Here is a 21,783-nt window from a genome sequence, read left to right as displayed (position 1 = left end):
CAGCTCTCACCATGACACCATGCACTTGCCCTATTCCCTGTCCACGGCAGCTCTCATACCTGCCTCCCTCCTTGCTCTCGCTGCCACCACACTAGTCAGATCCTCATCACCTTTCTCCCTGACTCACATTTTTCCCCACTGTTAATTCCCATTGCTACCAGAGTCAGTATTCTCCATGGACTCCTTGCTGTTAAAATCAAATAGAAATTAATCTCTTTGTCTTCTAAAACTCTGCACACCTTGTCCATAAACTGTTTCTGTTGTTGTTCAGTTGTGTCTGACTCACTATGACCCCATGAGCCACAGAAAATCTGGCCCTTCTCTCCTCCACTGTCTCTCAAAGACTGTCCATGTTGTCTGTTGTTTCCTTGGCACTATCTAGAAATCTCATCCTATGCCATCTTTTGCCTTTAAGTCTTTCCCAACATCCAGGGAGCTTTTCCAGTCAGCTTCAGTTTCAGTATTTGAAGCTTCCAGTGAAGTTAAATACTGACTGATTTGATTTCTCCAAGGGACTCTCAAAGTCTTCTCCACTATATTTCAGAACTTGATTCTGTGGTACTTGGCTTTCCTTATGGCAAGTTTTCACAACCATAGATTGCTCCTATAAAGGCCATAGCTTGGACATACAGACCTTTGTTGCCAAGGTGACATGTATGCTTTTTAGTCTGCTGTCCAAATTTGCCAGAACTTTCCTTTCAAGGACAAGAGTCTTTTAATTTCACAACTGCAGTTGCCGTCTGCAGTGATCTTTTGCCCAAGAATAGAAAATCTTACACTTGCTTCCGTTTCTTCTCCCTATGTTTGCCAGGAAGTGATAGGAGCAGTCACCAAGATCAGCTTCAGGTCTTCTTATACATTGCAAATAAGCCTTTTAGACAACTTGAACTTCATGCCCATAGAAAATTTGAGCTCAGTATGTCCAAACCTGAACGCATCCCCCTAATCCCCTCTTCCTCCTTTCTTTCCTATTCCTGTAGAGGACATCACAATCTCTCAGTTTCTCAAGTTCACAAACTAGGAGTAATCCTGAATGCCTGTCTCTCACCCTTCATATCTAAGGTATCAGCAAGGAATATTGATAGCACTTCTGCGCCATCTCTTGACTACCTCCTTCTCTCCCCTGACACTAGTCCCACTCTGATACAGGCCTAGGTCACCTCTCTAGGCCTGTTGTAATAGCCTGGAGGTGAGTCTGTCCATTTTATGTCTCTCCCCACTCCAGTCCATCCTCTATTCAGTCACTTTAAAGGGCAGGTCACCCCCCTCCGTCCCCCACCTCCTTCATAACCCTCCAGGCAAACTTGAGTGGCTCCTATTATCTTCAGAAAGAAACACAAAATCTTTCCCACAGTCTTCTTTTACCTTATAATCCTTCCATGTATTCTTCAATCCAGTGACTGGTTTTCTGGCTGTTCACAAGCAAGACACTCCATCTCTCAGCTGCATTTTTTTTCTGGTTGTTCTCCATATCTGGAACACTCTACCTCTTCTGCTCCAATGACTGACTTACCTGCCTATCTCAAAGTCTTAAGAAATCCTATCTTCTATGTGAAGACAATCCCACTTAATCCAAGTGCCTTCCCTCTGTGAATTCTTTCCAACTTGTTTGTAATTTATTTTATAGATATTAATATATTTTCTCTCCCATTAGATGGTGAACTCCTGAAGGGCAGGGACTGCCTTTTCTCTCAGTGTTTGGCATATGATAGGCATTTAGCAAACTTTGAATGATTGCCTGTTATTCCCCATTCAGCAATTGATGGTGCTACTGAATGGCCTTTTCTCTGTTCCCACATGTTTCATCTCAACTCAATGTCTTTGTGCTGGTCATCTTCTAGGCCTGGAGTGTGTTTTGTCCTCATTTCCTGAAGACCTTTCCCTCTGACTTGTAGATTGTTTACAAATCCTCTTAATATAAACTTCCTAAAATGTATTCAGTTATTTATACGAGATTAACTCTTGAATAGCTGTAGATATGGAATAACATAAGCCAAAATGAAGGTAACAATAAAATATTTGTGAGGTTAAGTGCAGACTCTCCTAGATAAACTAGAGGCAACTTTCAGATTTGAACCCGTGTTTCCTGACTTGCAATCCAGCGCTTCTCTTACTGCATGCAATAATATAGATTGAGGCCAATAAATAAAATGGAGTTTGGTCTTATAGGTCCTTCAGATCTGGAAATGGAAAGGGCACCCAAAGATCCCAGCCAGAGTATGCAGATGAATAGGACAATTCTTGGCCATTAGCAGTGGCAGAACAATAACAAAGAATTATTTCAAGATAATAGGTCACCAATCCTTGTCCTAGCCTGGGTATAAAAGTTATAGGATTACTTCTATGTTGCCATTATAGGATTCATTTTTTATGTCCCTGGAGGCACCAGAATGAAACAGTAATATAGACTAATAAACCAAAATGAATGTGTTAGATTGTTACAGACCAGCAGACCGGCCAGAAAATTCAGATTGTGACAGCTCTGGGTCAGAGCACGCCAGGCAAGCAGTTCATCCTAACCAATCATGATGGCGCCACTCCAAGCAAAGTAATTCTTGCCAGGCAAGATTCCACTCCAGGAAAAGTGTTCCTCACAGCCCCAGATGCTGCAGGTGTCAACCAGCTGTACTTTGCAACTCCTGATCTGTCTGCACAGCATATCCAGGTAAAACAACGGGGATTCCCAAAAGTCTTTATTCAAAATCTTATATACAAAAAAAAAAGGACTACAAAATACCATTGCTGTTTACCAGTTTAAAAATTGCAAGGGAGAGGAACTTTGATGATCTGTGAGTGGACTGTCTGTTTTGTCCATTCTTTGTAGTGATAGACCCATTGCAGTTCTTTTCCTGGACTTGCAGCACTAGTTTAGGTCAAGAGTGGGTCAAGGCTAGACAAAGAAAGGGGTGTGGAGTTTTTTAAGTGGGCAGGACACTACTTCCAAATAATTTTGAGGCTAATGCTTTTGTGTTATTTAGATTTCTGTGTTTCTGAATTGGTGTAGTTAAGTTTTCATCACAGATACATTCTTCTTTTTTAATTTTATTTTTAAATTCTAAACAAACACCAAAAAAAATTTTTTTTCATGTACACAAAAGACAAAAGAACAGAAAATGAGAATTCTTTTTTTTTTTTAATTTTTATAGTTTTTTATTTACAAGAAATCATTTTTCCAAATTTTCCCCTCCCTTCCTCTACTCCTTCCCCTAGATGACAGGCAATCTGAGAATTCTTCTTGAAACTGTGAATTACATGTTTTTTGAATGAAGATAATTCCTATGTATTTTTACAACTTTTAAAGTTATTTGTCTTTCTGCTGATCGTGTTTCAGCAAGAAAACAATATAATCTTTTCTTAATTTATTTAATATTATGAGAAAATGAACAATAGAAACAGTTCTATTTTTATGTCTGACAAAATTTGTATTAATATTATCATTCAATTCATTCAGTAAAAAATTTGGGGATAACTATTATATGTAAGGTGCTAAGCCATTCATTGAACTCTTTAATACTTATTTGTATAAAATAATCTGGTATTCAAAGGGCCTCTTAGATGACACACTTTAATTCTACCATCAACATAATGTTTAATTTGCATGACTTTCTTAATTCTTGCTAGTCACATGTACTTTTTCAAATGGCCAGATCAGTTTGTGAGACCTTGTTTTGTGGACCCTTTCAATTACTCCATTTCAAAATGTTGTTTATCATTGCCATTTTTTTTTTTTCTGGTCAATTGTTAAATCTTTTTGATTCTACCTGCAAAATATGTTTTCCATCTGTTCATGTCTACTGCCACCATTTTAATTCAAGGCTTTGTTCTTTCTCATTTAGACTATTTTAATAACTTTCCCAACTGGTTTCTTGCATCTCTGATTTATCATTCACTCAGTTGTCATTGTTATTTTCTGGATTTTGAAGAAGTCATGACATCACTCCTCTTCACTAATTCTCTATTTCTTATAGCGTAAAAATTACATTAATTACTTGGGCATTAAAGGTCCATTATGGTTCCTATTCCAGCTCAAATTAATTCTCTCTTTCATGTATTATCTGTTCTAATTTGAAATTATCTTGCCTTCTCTTAACCCAGCATTTTCTTGGGTAATCACTCTTTCCTATCTTCTTCTCTTAGAAGCCTTTCCTGATTCTTTCTTTTCTCCTTGTCTCTCCACTTCTGTCTCCCTCTCAGCCCTTTGCCCTCCACCTTCAAAAGTCATCACTCAGCTGACACTTGCCTTTTCATAGTTTAATAGTGAACTCTTCCCCAATCTTTTAGCCTTTCTTAATCTTCTTTCTGATGATCTGCTTTGGAGCATTTATTACTGACCCTTCTCTGTTCCTAAATATTCCCTTCTTCTATGGGTTTTTGTCCTCCTGATTAATTAATTTTAGTTTTCTTCTTACCTGGCTGCCTGATTCTTCTCAATTTCTTTTGAAATGTAATTATCAAAATATTTTTAAAAAGAAGTTAATGGACCCCAGATTATCAAGTCCTGGTTCTCAAGAACTATAGAAATTCCTTCTCTTTGATTTTATGCTCTCTCTGAGGGCTTTGCTACTGACAGCCATGAACATCTTGCTGAGCAGATCTTCCTGACCAATTTCATCAAACCAAGCTTATCTAATATCATTTGAAGAATCTTAGTTACTTTTGATGTGTGTAGGACATTCTCACCTACATATCATTTATTTTCCCATCTATTCAAAATTTTTATAAGCATGTGTTGAAATCAGCCTTCAGGTGGTGTTGGGAAGGAACAGGTTTTTGCCAGCTGATATTGTAGGGCCACCCACAGCTTTGTAGTTTAGTGGCTAGCAAAGTACTACTGTTGTTTTTGGTCTTTGATATTAAAAACAAACTGACTTGGTAGTGGGGAAAATACTGTCTTCAAGGCTGTCTTTCAGTAAGTTGGCTCCTTCCTGTGCATATCAGAAGTACATAATTTTCCCGGCCTGGTTATGAAGCCCATGTCTGTTTGCTCATCAGGGCACATCAAGGATAGTGCTGAACAGCTCAAACATGGTAAGAGCTTCTTATTTGAGTGGAGAAAAAATTACCCTTTTTTGCAACTTTTTTCCATATTTTTGTCTGTTGTTTTTATTTGATCCTGAATGCCCCAGGTTAGTTTGGATTTCTCACCAAACTTGCTTTTCTTGTGATGACTTGCTGTACCTTGGAGCCTTACTGCTTAAGTGCCTTCCTTAACTTTATCTGAAAGGTTTTACACATGGGTTTACTCTTCAGACAGGTCTTTCTCTTATGGTAGCCAAATCTCTTTCTTTTTGTTGAGATTAAGTGTTTCCTGGTGAGGGTAGTTGAGACTTTTTGGTTTTCTTGTGATGACAGTTGATTCTCATGAGCCAGATTTCTTAATAAAATTATTACTGTTAATGTCTCTTACTTTTTCTTTTTCCTGTTTTTTCTTTTTAAATCATTAGTCACTTATTTCAGTGTATTAGTTTGCAGTTATAACTCTTATCTTTTTTTAGTCTTCTAGAAGTTTTGCATTGTGATCTCTGTTTTAGAACTTTGGTTTAGATCTCTGACTGTAGAACTTTGCTTTAGATCTCTGAGTGTACACAGCTGATTCAAGAATAACTTCCATATTATTAATGAGTTCTTTCCTGTCAATTTCCATTTTTGGCAGGTGAAATTATTTGGCATTTCTTAATTATTTTCTCGGAGAAAATAGTCATATTTAGACTTAAGGCCTCTGCCATCTATAAACCTTGAACCTCTCTCATTCCTTAACTCTTCTGTACTGTAGTTTCTATCCTTACCTAGTCTCCTTTTCGAATTAAAGTTATGTATGATCAAGGTGAAGGTGGTTTTAATTTGTAGGCTGTTGTGAAGTTATTTGTAGAATTTTTTCTGCTGCTTCTTCCTGATTTTGAACTCAACCTGAAGTTATTTTCATTGTGGACATTTTGCAGACATTGATCCTTGATCTGCAGTATAAAATGACTCAAAGGTCCATGAAATGATGCTTTTTCTTGTCTTTGGGTGTGTGATAAAATGATATTGACATCTGCTGTGTTTGCCTCTTGTTATCCTTCTGTATTTATCTGCAACTTCTTTTTGTTTTCTGATTTTGTTTATAACACAAATGTCAAAGAGAAGCCAATGTAGTTCTCAGGAGAATGTCTTGTTGGTTTTTGGATAATAATAATAATGATAGCCAATATTTATGTAGCACCTAGTATGTTCTGGGTATTATACTAAGCACTTTACAAATGTTATCTCATTTAATCTTCACAACTTTGGAAAGCAAGTACTAGTGTTGTCTCTATTTTACAGATGAGGAAACTAAAGCTGAGAGGTGAAGTCTTTGCTCAGAGTCCCACAGTTAAGGGTCTAAGATCATATTTGCACTCAATTCTTCCTGACTGGGCCTGGCATTTTGTGTATTGTGGCATCCCTTAGCTACGTATTTAGATTCTCATCAATAGTGAATGTTGACAGATCGTTTAGAAATGATCTGTTTGTTAGCACTGTCAGTTCCACTTTTTATTCAGTTTCAGAAATGGAAAGAGAATGGTTAAGAAGAAAGGATATTTTATAGCTTGTCATGGCCAGTAAATATATCTCTTAAGTGGCCAGTTGAGAGAGGGCAAGAGCCACTGTGTATTTGACTTGCCCAGTGATATCCAGATCTGTGTTCCCAGGTGGTAGAAGCCCATCAGGGTGGCTTGAAGGAACCCAGGGTCACCTCCTCTAGACCACCATAAGACATGTGGAAGGAAGTTTTTGTCTTTTGTTTTTTGTGATTACAAATGTAGAGAACCATTATGTTTGGTGTTTTAGGGTCAGGTTTTAATAAGCATGCTTATTTTGTCTGGTTTTGCTAAATGCCAATAGTAAGATTGCTAAATTATTTGCAGAGATGCACACTACCAAAAGTTTGGTACCCAGAGTACCCCTTTCCTTTATCTGAGCCCTTACATCTCATCTTTTTTTCTTGTTTTTGCTTTTCTGGAAAACTAGTGGTACTTGAAATTACTCCAAAATGAATTTCTCTAATTTGGGGGAAATTTCTCATATTTTCCTGTTGTTAAACAATTTGCATTTTATTTTCTCTTTAGAAAGTGATCTGTTCATATCCTTTGATCACTGGTCTGTTCAGAAACTGACATTTGTCTTATAATTATATACTGTTTTATAGATCCTAAGGATTTTTTAAAATAATTTTTTGATGTATCTGATTTTCTTTATTTTCTTTTATTTGTAAAGACTGACATTATGTTTTGTTATGTTTTCTATATTAGTGGCCCAGAAAAGATTTGCATTATTAGCAGAAAATCATTTGTTAAACAGCTGTGTCTTAAGCTTTAGTTTTCCTGACTATAAAATGGTGATATTTGGGTTTCACCAACTTTACTAAGATTTAGTAGAAAGAATATAGGCTCTAAGGATCAGGGGACCTGGATTCTAGTCCTGATGGCACCTTGAATAATCCGTGAGATATGTGTTTTTCAGTTTCCCCATTTGTAAAATCTGTTAATATCCACCTTATGAGATTATTCTATGGATTTAATGGGATAATCTGCATGAAAATTCTTTGAAGAATGTAAAATGTTTCAAATGCCCTTATTTATGTAAAAAAGAGAAGATTTTAGTCCTGAGGAAGTCTAAATTTAAAATCTTAAATTCATATAATTATTCTAATTCATTAAATTATTCTAATCTGTCAGTAGTTCACAGGCATATGTCTATCCCTAGAGGACTAGGGAGAATGGGATGTTAAGAAAGAGATGGAGCAGCTATCTATGGCTTTTTCAGCTCTGGGAGTTGCTCACTGAAGAAAGGACTGAGCATAGACATACACTTCTCTTCCTTTAGAGTGATAGATAATTTATGTTGTATAACCATGTAGTACAGACTTTGAGACCTCAGCCTCTGAGTTCTTTGGAGATAAATGCCAGAAACAGTTTATCAGTCCTATTTTGAGGTAACAATTTGTGTCCTCTGTGCATGGTATTATTAATAGAGGCTTAATTGTTGAGTGTGTAAGAGCATTGTACTTAAAACCAACTATTTATTATTGCTAAAAAGAAATTTTATTACTTTAATTTTCATGACAAGTAAAGGTAGTTTTAAAGATTTCCTTCTGAAAACTATCCAAGATCACATAACTTTTGTGTTTTTTGTCTTAACAGAAACAATTTAAGAGTAGGTGAAAAATAAATTTTAAAAAGTCATCTTAAGAATGGATGTTAGACTCCACAGACAATAACCGGGGAAAAGGAGGATGGCATTTGGTTTTTATAATGTAGAGAGAAAATTTCTAAGTAACAATAATGCTGTTTTTTCCTTTAGATTTTAACAGATCATTCTTCTTCAGACCAGACACCAAATAAAGTTTTCGATCTGTGTGTAGTGTGTGGAGATAAAGCATCAGGTAAATTTTTTATTAAACAATTTGTAAAATTTGACTTTGGACTATACTTATTTAAGCAATCCTTACGTAGCATCTGTAGCATCTTTTCATTGATTTACTTAAATAATATTTTTTTTAATTACACTTAATAGTACTTAAATAGTATTTTTAAAAAAATTTAGCTAAAACTAGGATTATATCATTTCATGGTTACCACTTTTAAAAGTAATCTAAGATAGTTGATTGGATCTTTCTAAAAGTTGCCTTTTTAAAATGTTTTCTCATTACAGTTCTACTGTCTATTGTAATTTATAGTATACAAGATATACAAAAATTCATTAATCAAAGGAATATAAAATAATTTAAACTTTTTTAAAGGGAAGAAAAAGGGAAAATTATAGGTGATATTTTTTTTAAAGTGTCCTTTTATTTTTTTTTAAAGTTGTTTTTATTAAATTGACAAAACATACTAAACATAAACAAGAGAAAACAAGAAGAGGAAACAGGACTGTTTAAAAACTGTGACTATTCTCTTTAGCATTTTGTGGGGGGAAGGGGGAATGAGTGTCTTTCATTTCTCTGGTTGTCTATGCTCCCAAGTATCTTTTAAGGATGCTTTAAAGGTTCATCTGTAACACCAGCTTTGGGATCTGTAGGACTTGAATTCACATCCTGCCTGAGATACTTATTTTGGGCAAGTAAGTTAACCCCTATTGCCTCCAAAATTAAAAAAAAAAAAAAAAAAAAGTTTTGTAGTGATTTTTGATTAAGAGATCAGGAGTTTTAAAAGATTGTTGAGGATATTTTCTGATGAGTCTCCTCTTTTCCCCCCCATCTTTTAAATGTCCTTACTTAAAACAAAACAAAACCTATAGAAGTTTTTTAGCTGCTCACTTAATCTCCACAAAAACATTATGTAAAATTTGAGTATTGCTCAATACTTTGGCTTTTGTTAAACAGTATACACACACACACACACACACACACACACACACACACACACACACACACACACACACACACACACACATATAGTTATCTTGCTTAGGCAGTATATTTTTAAAATTTCTTATTTGTATTAGTATTATTGGTAGATGCAGATACTTTAATTTTTCATCTATAATTCTTTTTCTGTGATAATTGTAGTGTCTGATACTTAATCATTTAAGTAGACACTTGATATGGATTTGTTCAATTAAATTGAATGCTCTGCCTTAATTTGTTGTCAGCTATGGCAGAATAAATTATTATTTAGTGTTTGAGTTATCAAAATAAATAAACAAGCCAAAAATTCTAGAGTCATTTCAGAAAATTTTAATATGAATAGATTATCAAAACATTAAAATAGAAGCATTTTATTGACATTCATTTTATCTAGCTGGAGGGATAGGAACTGTAAAATCTCTTTGTATGTGGTATTAGTTATGATTCCTCCACTCTGAATTCATATTTGCTACCTAAAAACCAAGAATGAACTTAATTTTCATTTATTCAGTTGGTAGGTGATGAGTTGGCCTGCAGAAAAATTGGGATTCTACTTTTTAAATTATTATATTATTAAAATAATATAATTTTAGATTAGGAGGGTACCTTAGAAATTAACATCATGGTGAATGTTTTTAGTTTGTTTTCCACATTATAAAATTAAAAAGTGATTATATTGACCTACAATCAGGTATGTTCATCTAACCATCATAGATAAAATTTTGTTTGCTTATGTCTTAATAGTAGCATTTTATGAATGATTTATTAGAAAATATTTCAATTATCCAGAGATAGACATTTGAATTAGAGATTTTATTTTTTATATGACAATGATATTTAAGGTTGTATGGAAGAATTTGATTTATTTTCTCCCCTTTTTTTTGTTAAAACAAGTAATAAAAATGCAAAAATAAACCCTGATAGAATTGTCCTAGCTTTTGGTCTTGAGCACCCCAGGAAGAGGCAGCTATTGATAAATGAGTGAATGTCATCTTTGTGATGCAGAGCTGACGTTAGTTCTTGACAAAAGCAGGCAGTGATCTACCCTGTGCCCTCCTATAACTCTTGTTCTACAATAACCAAGGCAGAATGTGAAAGGGGACAGAACATACAAGAATCACACAGCTTTTTATTTGTCTACAAACATCAGTGTGGTCTTTGCCCAATGACCAATGGGTTTGATACAGTCTTGGTGTAAGTGCTGATCTTTGTGCTGTAAATGGAAGCCAAAAGACAAAGAAGTTGTAATTGATTTGAAGCCATGCTCAGGGATTTGCCTTGGAGAGGTGTTGGTTTCACCATGTGCCCAATAGCAACCAAGCATCATTTCATGGAACACTTAGTCATCTTGTTTTGCTTTGCTTATGATAAACATTAACAGACAAACCATAAATGTTGTGGTTTATATGCCAGCCTCTGTTCTAGAGAGTTAAAGAGGTAATGATATTCTATGAAGAACTCAGCAGGAGCTTCCATGCTAAATCAGTATCAATCTTGATATTCAGTGATGTCATTCATCAACAGGCACAAGGAAGGATGACCAAAAATATGTTGGGAAAGATGATTTGCAGTCAATAAATAAGAAAAGAGGCTTAAAATTCCTAATCCTATATCATAACTTTCTTTTAAAAAACATTTTATTGATGACTTTTTCTCCCCATTCATTTCCCTCTAATTTTCAGTCTTTCCCTATCGGTCTTCAAAAATTTTCCAAACTTGAAACGTTTATAAGATATTACTATTTTATATTACATACTATTTATTTATAAGACTATTACTATTTAAGCATTTCCCTCAGATATGTGCTCTTTCAATCAGACTTACAGGAAAAACCTCTCTCTCTGTTTTTTTTCCTCATCCTTTTCAGTATGGCTTCTGACTTTGTCAGTCACCTGAAATGACTTTTTCTAGAACTACCAATGATCTTTTAATTGTTAAATTTTCTCAGTCCTCCTCCTTGACTACTCCATCTTCCTAGTTACTGTTTTCTAGCTATGTCTTTGTGACATTGGTTCTTTTTCTCCATCCTTGTGAGTAGCTCACATTGGCATTATTCTTTCTAAACTCTGGGGAATTCCCAAGGCTCCATTTTGGTTCCTCTTCTCTGTCTAGTCATAGTTCAAGTTAAAGGCATCTTCATTCTTTGATGACCGAGGTTACAACATGGCCATTTTTCTCCTCTTTTTACTCTTGCTTCTGTGCATAGTTACATACATGGTCATGTAATTTCTATCTCTGCTCCATCTTTTGCATTGGACTCATTTTGTTTACTCATACAGCCATAAATTGAGTTCATTTCCTTTTTACTTCTCACCTGGATGATTATAATAATGACTAATTAATTGGTCTTCCTGCCTCTAGGTTCTCCCTACTCCAGTTTGTAATCCACATAACTGCCCAAGTGATTTTACTTAAGTTCAAAGTGTGTGGTACTTAATGTCAAATGTAAACTCTTACTTCTATTCTTTCTTCCCAGTCTCATTTTACAATACACCTTCCATACTCTGGGGTCAGGATAATAGGTCTTCTTTTTGAACCTCTGTCAAAATTGTGATTGTTTGATGTTTTAAGATAATTAATAGTACTTACTTCACTGATGGATCTAAGATCATAAACATGGAAACAGTAACAGCTAATCTGTACTTTTCCACTATCCTGACTTATTCTGATTTTCTGACCATGTCAAACATATAAAAAATTGCAGCTTCTGATTAGATGATTAGATGAAGCTCCTGGCTCATTCCAGTGGCTATATGCCAACATCCACTTCTGGGATTCCCAGTCATTAGATTTGGACCCTTATTTCTGGTCCCTTTTAAGAACCTTCCTCACCCAAATCTGGTGTGATAAGTGATCTTCTGATTAGGAACACTCCGTCCTCTGTGTAGCATCATTTACTTTTTCTCAACTAACACTATTTAAAAGTTTTTAAAGTTTTGTACACATCTCTTTTTCCTGAGTTACCCTGGCCTCATGGGACTGAATCTCTGTCTTGATTGCCATAGTATGTGTGTATATAGATGTGTGTATGAATGTATGTGTGTGTATGTGTGTATCTCTGTCTACTTATTAGTACTACATTAACAAAATTCATATTTATTTTGGCCTAATCTGAGCCACAAAGCCAAAGAGCATTCCACCACACAATGCTCCATCTTCGAATTGTATGACTACCATGCCTGGAATGATCTCCCTTTTTACTTCTGAATCATAAATTCCCTCTTCATGATATAACACAAATGCTGTCTCCTACAGAAATGTTCTGCCCTTTCTACATATCTATTTTGTTCTTATTCTATCATTTATTCTGCGCCTATTTATGCATTTCTTTTCTCCATTACAAGCTGGAAGCTAAGTTTCTTAGAAGGAAAGGACTGTTTTTTTGTCTTTGCATATCTAGTGCTTAGGATATTGTGTGGCCTGTTGCAGTAGGTGTTCAATACACGTACGTTAAATTGAATTGAGGGCAGAGAATTTTATTTTTGTCTTTGTATTCTCAGTATTTAGCTTCCCTCACTCTACAAAGGGCCCCTCCTCCCTCCTCAAATATTGAACACTGTCTAGAATTGAAGAAAAACAAATGAGGAAAAACATTTAGCCACTGCCCATCACAGTTTTCTGCCCTGCTTATTTATTGCATCTCTACAAATAGTGTTAAAAATGTACTATTATATATTAATTTCCCGGCACTTTTGTAGGTTTTTCAGCTACTTAAGAGTTCAACTTGTTTTTAATTAACTTTTAATTTACATTGTTAATTTATATCGATTCTACTTGTTTTATTCCTTAGTTCATATAAGTCTTCCACCTTGATGAATACTTTCTTCAGGAAGAAAGTTGATGTTATATGTGCCAAAAGCTCATCAATATTATTGATTCTGGAAAATGAATCTCCTTAGATATATGTACCAAGCAAAAACTAAACTAGGAGATCCATCACCAGTGGCATATAAGATGTCTCATGCAGATTGAAACCCCTCCCCCACCCAGAACTACAGGACTTAATTCACGAATCATGTTCATTAAAAAGGGGTTGGTTTATGAGCAAAGAATGCATAATATCTGATGATTCTCATTATGGATGGGCCAACCTATAAAATTAGTCCATCATACAATATGGATGTGAGCTGATTCACTTATTGAATAGGACAAAGATTGGGTTAAATTCCCTTGGGGAAACTGGACAATACTTAATTAACTTTGAGTATTTCTTGTCACTAGTTAATCATCTTTTAAACATGAGACAAGGAGGCTATATGGCTATGAATCAGGGAATACTATCATCTCAGAAGAATCACAATTGCAGGTGGCCTAAAGGGTGACAGAAAGATATACAATAAAATGCAACTAAACAAAATTGGTGTTTTACCAAGGATCACTTGTGGCTAAAATTATCATGAAAGACTTACCTGGTCAGAAAAGACTATGTTAGCAATGTAAATAGAATGAGAAAGTATAGATCTGATGAGTAGCCTTAGCTGTTGTATTGGTACCCACAAAATGTTAAGAGAACCAGAGAAAGTCTACTTTGTTGTATAGGTGCTCTGGAAGAGTCAAGAAAAAGAGTCAAATATGATTATACAATAAAGAGAGATTGCAATCTGCACAACTCCAGATAATGCCCCAAATGAAGAGTTCTTGGGCTCAATGAATTTTAAAGTGTTATATTTTATTCTCATTATTTATTATTATAAATTATTCAAATGGACTAGAGAATGTATATTATTGTACTAAAATTGTACAATTGTGATGATGAATCAAGATGTTAATATGCATAGAATTTAATCAGCTTTTTTGAAATCATGTGTTAATTTTTTTGGGGGGAGGGTTATTTCAAGGATCAGTTGGTATGTTTTCCTTTTCACATTCAATTTTATGACCCAATAGCTATTATTTAGCAATTAATTAATATATTTGACATTACTTAAAAATTTATGACCAATAGTGCCTAAGAATTATTAGTAACATATTTAGCTATCAATCAATCTCATTTGAATATCATGTCATTTATGTTCCTTTTGTCATAAGTATCAGTTTTCTATATATAATGAAATTCTGTATACTAAAACCAAATTTTAAACATTTTATTATCAGTATTTTAGTTGTCAAAACACCCTTTTTAGTTATTACAGCAATTTTAAAGGAATCATGCTTTTTTTTTTTTTTTTTTTTTTTTTTTTTTAATCTAGGTCGTCATTATGGAGCAGTAACCTGTGAAGGATGCAAGGGATTTTTTAAAAGAAGTATACGAAAAAATTTAGTCTATTCGTGTCGAGGATCAAAAGACTGTATTATCAACAAACACCACCGAAACCGTTGTCAATACTGCAGGTTACAGAGATGCATTGCATTTGGAATGAAACAAGATTGTATGTATAAGCATGAATTGTAAAAGAAATGAGTAGGAGAGTAATGTGGATAGTCTTTTAAAAAGCTGAACTATAGATTACTTGTATTAACATATGGAAAGACATGATTCAAGCTTATATGGTTCAGGTTTATCTTAAAGATGTAAGCATTCAGTTAGTATATAGAAATAATTAGAAATTTGTTCTGCAATATGGCACAGAAACTATTTTTTCTAGGACAGTGCCTTGCATATAGTAGGTGCTTGAGAAAGATTTGCTGAATTGAATTTATTGACTTTGCAAATGTAAACCCGGTACTAAAATCCTAACTGTGTGACTGTTAGATATGTTTCTTATCTTGAATGCTGATTAAAAGATAAATGGTAATCATCAATTTTTTAAAAATAGCACTTTGTAATATTGGAATTGTTCATAAACATATATTTATTGCTTTTGGTTAGTTCCTGTCACATAAATAGAAAGTTTTTCAGAGTGAGGGGGAAACTGGTCAAACATTTAAGTTACTTGTCAGAAATTTCCCACTGTTCAAAGCAAAGGTTTTGGGGATCTAGAATCTTGGATTAGGAAGGAACTTTTAAATCATGTAATTTAACCTCCTAGCTCAAACAGTAAGTTCTCTGTAATATTTCTATTAGGCAACCATCTAGAACTATGCTAAGACATTTTCTGTATAGGAGGAATCCAAGGGAACACTTTGCATTCTGAGATTCCGAATTTATATATACACAGAAAGTCATAGAATGCTGGAGTTGAAAGAGACCTTAGCAATTGTCTAGTGTGTCCTCATTTAAAAGCTGCTGAAGCCTAAACAGGGGAAGTGCTTTGCCTAAATCATACAAGTAATAAGAAGAAATTTTCTGAATCCTGGCAGAACACATTGTACTGTCTACCATATTTGGTTTAATAGTTCACATTATCCTTCCTGTCAAGGACTCCCAACCAGACCACATACCCATGTATTCTTTATGAAGCCAAAATCTTTCTTCTGCTTTCATCCATTGGTCATAACTCTGCCCTCTGGCACTAAGCAGAATAAATCTTCTTTTTTAACATGTCAATTTTTTAAATACCTGAAGATGGTTTTATTGTTTCTCCTTCCCCAAACCTCTGCACAAATTTTAGTTTCTTGTAACTAACAGCATCCTTAGTTCCTTCCATCATAATCTTTAGGATCTTCCTCTATTCTTAAACTCCTCTCTACCCTTTAACTTTCCTTGGTTACTCCAAGCTTCTTGCTCTGATTGACATATGGTTTCTGCATAGAAATAGAATAGTTCTTGAAATTCAAAGTTCTTGAGGGCAGGGACCAAGTCATATTTGCTTCCCTTACCTCCTAACAGTGATCTGTACAAAGGGTCAGTCAGTTTTATTTATTGAAGTTCCTACTATGTACTAAGTGCTGGGAATACAAAGACAAAACCAAACTGTCCCTGTCCTCCAGGAACCAGCATTCTTAAGGAGGAGATAACATAAAGATTTAAGGTATCCACCAAATTGCTAGAGGGTCATCTTGGTGCCCAGAGGAAGCACTAGCTGAGAAGAAGCTCAGAAGGACCCCATGAAAAGGAGAACTGGAGTTCAGTTTTACAGGAAGCCAGGGATTCCTCTAGGCAGATGGAGGAGGGACAGCATCGCAATGGAGGCTATTCCTTTTTTCACTTTTTCCCCATTTCTCTGCTGACCCCAGAGGATGATGTTTGTCCGTCCTTCTAGAAGAGGACTCTGACATCAGGGAAGTGATGCCATGACATGTGAGTGGTTTGGACTTAAGTGAGGGGTGTGCAAGGTCACCTGCCTCACTTTTCCCTCCAGAACCTTCTGGGTCCTCTGGCCAGATAGAGATCAGGATGACTGGAAATGGCCCTGGATGAAATAGGAGACCTTGGCCTACCCCAGGTCCAAGAGAAGAGTTTCTTTGTGCTATCCCATTATCTTTCCCAAACTATTTTTCTGTGTTAGCACCTTCCAGGTCAATGTTATCATGTTATCCCATCCAGTTTGATTTTTTTTTATTTCAGTGATGCTTCACTTCTAGGTCTCTTGCCCATCTTCTTCAGTGACTAGCACCTGACTCAGTCTTCTCTAATCTGTCTTGGGCCATCTTCCTTGGGGAAGTCAGGATTCATCTTGTCAAGGAACCCTAGGCCTCCTCACTCCCCTACATACCCAGCTCTAGGACCTGCTTTGACTTCTGTCTCTTTAGCATATGGAATGTTGAGGTGCTGTGGAGGCACCCCTCCTTATTTCCTAGTCTGTGTCCTCAAGTCACTTGAGTTGCCTTTATGCCCAATTTTGATCCCCGGTTGTCAATTTGGTCATTTACTAGTAGCTCTTCAAGAATGCCATCCTTCCTCACTGTCAACTTTTCCTTCTTTGTTAGTACTCAGCCTTAAGTAATTCAGCCATCTGATTCCTCTGTTTCTGAGAGTAAGCATCACTGGAAAATAGTTTCAAGATCATATTAATTTCACCCATCATGAATTTAGTTACAGCATCTCAGCAACCTTGTTAAGTCATCATTTTTTGATCCTCTTTTATTCCTCATAGAAATAATCCAAACTTTTCATGTCTTTTCAAACCCCTAATCTTTGCTTTAGCCTCATCTTTAAAACAAATGATGCTTCTGCCTACTTCATGGAGAAGCTAGGGGCCATTTGACCTGATTTGTCTGGTTTCTTCTCTCGATACTTGTCAATATGTTTTCCCATCCCTTCCTCTGCCTCCCTTTGCCCATTCCTTACTAATGCTAACCCTTCTTGTAGTTTTAATCATGCTGCCCCATCTTACGTCCCCTAGAAGTTCACTATATCAGCCGCCATCCTCTAGTCTATCTTGAAGCTCTCCCTTGTCCTCTCTCTTGACTTTTGCTGGAACTACTATCCTATGTCTCTTCTCCCTTTTATTGGTAAATGTATTGAAGAAAATAAAACCACTCCCTCTCTTGTCTTCCATTCATTTCTCTGTTAAAAAATTGCTTCCCTTCCCCGCCCTCCCCCCACAAAGAAAGTTACTAGTGATCTCCATGTTATTAAATCCATAGGTTTTTGTTTTGTTTTGTTTTGTTTTTCTGTCCTCATTCTGGACTCTATTGTGAGCATTTGGCACTCTTGGCCACCTTCCCTTTTTTTTTTTTTTTTTTTTTTTTTACTATATTATCCTTCGTAGGCTTGGGAGGTAGGATTCCTTTCTGCTTCTCCCAGCTCCCAGGTTGCTTCTTTTCTACTTCCATATTTAAATTCTTTTTTCCCCTCTCTCTCATGTTTTCAGATGAAATTGGTGTCTTAGAGTAAATTTTTTGTAAGATAGCTTTGTTGCATATAATTGAAGATTATTGGAGATTATAATTGGAGATAACTGAAGGTAATTTCTTATATTTTGGGGTTCTCTGTCAGTTTCATTTATGCTAATTGTTAACTCTATTTTGACCATCTCTTCTGCACTTATAATTTCAGAAGTTCCCAGTTATGATATAACTGTTTAATTTTTTCTCCCCCTAGCTGTACAGTGTGAAAGGAAACCTATTGAAGTATCAAGAGAAAAATCTTCCAATTGTGCAGCTTCAACAGAAAAAATTTACATCCGAAAAGATCTCCGAAGTCCATTGGCTGCAACGCCAACTTTTGTAACAGATAATGAAACAACCAGGTATGGTATGGTGTGGTGTGAAAGCCTGTACACGTGAAATCGCTTTTGGTTGTCTTTCTTCCCAGAGGAAAGGGGCTGATGTACCTGTTTGTTACCCAGGTCTGCAGGGCTGCTGGATTCGGGAATGTTTGTAAATATTCATCAGTCTGGAATCAAATCAGAGTCAGCCATGCTGATGACCCCTGATAAGGTGAGTAGGTAACTACTCAAGACTGAATTAGAGTTACTGTCCACAGTTTTGAGAATTTTCCATTTCTTTTGTATCTTGGCATCAGTTTCTCCGGGAGGCTTAGTATTAGATCATTGGTCAGTCAACAGGCATTTATTAAGTCCCCATTCTATGCCAGGAACTATGTTAGACTTTGGAGATACAGATACAAAAAACTGAACAATCTCTGTTCTCAGGGAACTTTTCTTCTAATGGAGAGACAAGGATGCACACAGAATAAATATAAAAGGAATGAATACATGGCCATTAATTAGAAAATAGCTTTGAGGGAAGGGCATCAGCACTTAAGGGTGTTGCAAATACTTCATTTAGAAGATAGTATTTAAGCTGTGCCTTGAAGCAAGAAACCCTGGGATCCAGGTGAGGAGAAGTGTGTTCCAGGCCTGGGGGATGGGCAGGTGCAAAGGCATGGAGACCTGAGAGGGGAGGAGCTATCATATGGGCAGGTAGAGTGAATGAATAAAGTGTGTATTAAGCTCTTAAACACAGAGCTCTGTGCCAAGCTATGGGACCACAAATCAGAAAGCTGGGCAGTCCCTACTTTTCCCGAATTCACACTTTAATGGGAGAGAAAACCCCTGGAAGATTTCAGCTGCAGGTCAGACAAAAAGGTTCCATGGTCGTCAGTGCAGCAGCCAAACTAGTGGTCCTGCCTCTTTAGGATCCTCTCCACTGATAAAATCCTATCGCTTTCTGATGTTGAGCTGAGAACTGGTGATAGAATTTTGTCTTTTTGGATCTGGAGTGGCTGCTGCTGTAGCTTGAGAGGAGCAGCGCCAGGCTGTGTCTGTACCCGGCCTGCTTTCCAGAAAGCCGAGGGTGATGTGCTGGAAGCTTTGCTCTTCCTGAAACTCTTGGGCTCAGGGTTTGAGGGGGGATAGTGATCATGGCGGTGGTGATTCAACAAGTCGAATCACTTGTTTGGTCCATGCTGCTTTCCCCGTCTCTCCCTCAGGCTACTTAGATGTTTTCTTGAGGCTAGCCTGCCTGCCTTGTGCATGGCCGTTGTCCTACTCAGAAGCCTGATTTGGCTGGATCCCTGAGTATGTGAAGAAAAGTAATAAGAAACAAGTGTGGAAAGAGAAATTAGGGCCTGGTTGTGAAAGGATTTAAGAGTTATATAGAATTCATTTTTGATCCCAGCAGCATCATGGAACCATGGAGTTAATCACTGTCAACTCATACAGCAACACCCTAATTCATTTCATCTTCCTCTTTTGCCTGGATTCTTCTTGTAGCTTTCTCATCAGACTTCTGTCTTCCATTTTATCTTCTTCCCAACTCAGACTTCAAATATGATGCAATTTTCTCAAAACCCAAGGCTGGCAATGTTGTGTTTCCCTGTTGCCTCTAAGGTAAAATATAGATTCCTCAATTTGGCAACAAATGGTTTTCATAGATTTCCTCCAACCTATCCCTTCCATTTTTCCTTTACATTACTCCCCTTCTCTTCATGTACTCTACATTTTCTTCAAATCCCATTTCCATGTTGTTTCACAGGCTGTCCACTATGCACAAAACATTCTTCCAATTCATTTCTGTATCCAAGAAACTTTATTTTCCTTTAGATCTAAAGTTCAGGTATCATCTTCCAAGGGAAGCCTTTCCTCATTGGCTCTCCCTCCTCAAATAATGTATTTAAGTGCTTAAATGTTGTATTCCATATGTAGAATACAACCTTCTTGAGAACAGGCTCTTTCTCATTTTGCCGTTGTAGCTCCAGCACCTAGCACAAAGTAAGTGCTTAATAAATAAATGCTTGTTTTCAGTGGATGGATTCTCTAAGTGGGTAATAGAAATGTTTGTTACTCTACAAGAGAAGTTTTCATTTCAATTTAGAAAGTGGAAACATTTGTTATGAATGCTATTAAGATTTGTTAATGTTCTTTTTGCATTCCTTATTGTTATTAAAGTGCTGCCATGCTTTATGATTACCAGCATTTCAAGTAGAAAGATTCTTAGAATGTGAAATAACTATTTATATTGCTTATTACAAAATACCAAGCAATACTGACAGTTGAATAAGAAATGAAAATGAGATTTAGATGTGATTGTATGGCAAGGTGATTGCAGTTTAGAAGAGTGATTACAAGATTCATTTGCTAAGATTTTGAGGAGACCAAAAAGAGAAAAGTAAAATGAACCAAATTGTTAAAGCTAGGCATATATATTTTTTAAAGGCAATGTGAATTGTTAAGCTGGTTAGAAAATGAGTTTGGGAGGACTAAGATTTTAAGGTGCCAACCACTGAAAGTTTATTTCTGTAAGTAGTGATTAAGCAAATAAATCCTTGTTCAAAATGACATTGGGCATCTTCACATATATCTTAGAATTTAAAAATGATTGTATCCACTCTGTATTTTTACTTATGCTAATAATTGCAAAAATACAATCAAAAGCTACCTTCTCTCAAGAATCTTTGACAGCAATAACTTGAAAATTCAACTTAAAAATATATTGTATATAAGAACTCTGTTCAGTAGAAACAAATTGATCACTTCCTAAGTCTTAGATTAGGAAATCAGAATTTTTTTCTTAGATAAATGAAGAAATCCTAAACTCTTTGACTACTGAGCCTAAGATATGGTTTACAATCAGTCTAGTAGTTTTTTTTTTTTTTAGTAGAAATTGAAAAGTAATTATTCATTCTTAATTCACCCTTTGTTTTTCAAGGATTGTGTCACCCCCCCCAACAATTTCCTTCACCTAAACACACACAATCCTCCACCCCCACATACACAGACATATACCCACACATATACATAGAGCAATCCACTGTCATTTTCAGTCTGTAGGTAAGCGTTTCATTTTAAGAGGACTTTTCTCATAAAATGCATATTGGGCATTTTTTGCCACCTAACGTTGATATTTCACTTGGAAGACAAATTTGCATAGGAGAGGGACATGATGGCCATTTTCAGATAAGATCATAATATCATAAATTAACTCTGGAAGGGATCTCAGAGATTTGTCTGAGTCTACTCATTTTATAGACCAGAAAATGGGACTCCACAGTGGTTGAATATTTCATCCGAGGTACAGAAGTAGTGAATTTCACAGAATCAGCATTTAAACCCGTGACATCAGACTCCAATCTCATTGTCCTTTACATTCCCCAGAAGTTGGCATGTAGAAGTAAGATAAGCCCTGTTTTTCTTCTTGGTTCCAGAAAG

General features: G+C 35.9%; 1 protein-coding gene across 5 annotated transcripts in view; it reads left to right on the top strand.

The window, feature by feature from the left end:
• Positions 1–21,783, top strand: part of LOC141544764 (nuclear receptor subfamily 2 group C member 1) — a 266,102-nt gene that overhangs the window by 214,632 nt on the left and 29,687 nt on the right. For all 5 annotated transcript variants that reach the window (XM_074271280.1, XM_074271283.1, XM_074271282.1 and 2 more), the window contains 5 exons: positions 2,435–2,665; positions 8,323–8,404; positions 14,557–14,736; positions 18,234–18,381; positions 18,481–18,571. In XM_074271280.1, coding sequence (XP_074127381.1) covers positions 2,435–2,665; positions 8,323–8,404; positions 14,557–14,736; positions 18,234–18,381; positions 18,481–18,571 — 732 coding nt within the window. The remainder of the gene's footprint in view (positions 1–2,434; positions 2,666–8,322; positions 8,405–14,556; positions 14,737–18,233; positions 18,382–18,480; positions 18,572–21,783) is intronic.

The sequence above is a fragment of the Sminthopsis crassicaudata genome, chromosome 5 (assembly GCF_048593235.1).
Source record: "Sminthopsis crassicaudata isolate SCR6 chromosome 5, ASM4859323v1, whole genome shotgun sequence".
NCBI classification, from domain to species: Eukaryota; Metazoa; Chordata; class Mammalia; order Dasyuromorphia; family Dasyuridae; genus Sminthopsis; species Sminthopsis crassicaudata.
The sequence above is the reverse complement of the archived record's forward strand: the minus strand, read 5'-3'. Positions and strand labels throughout refer to the sequence as shown.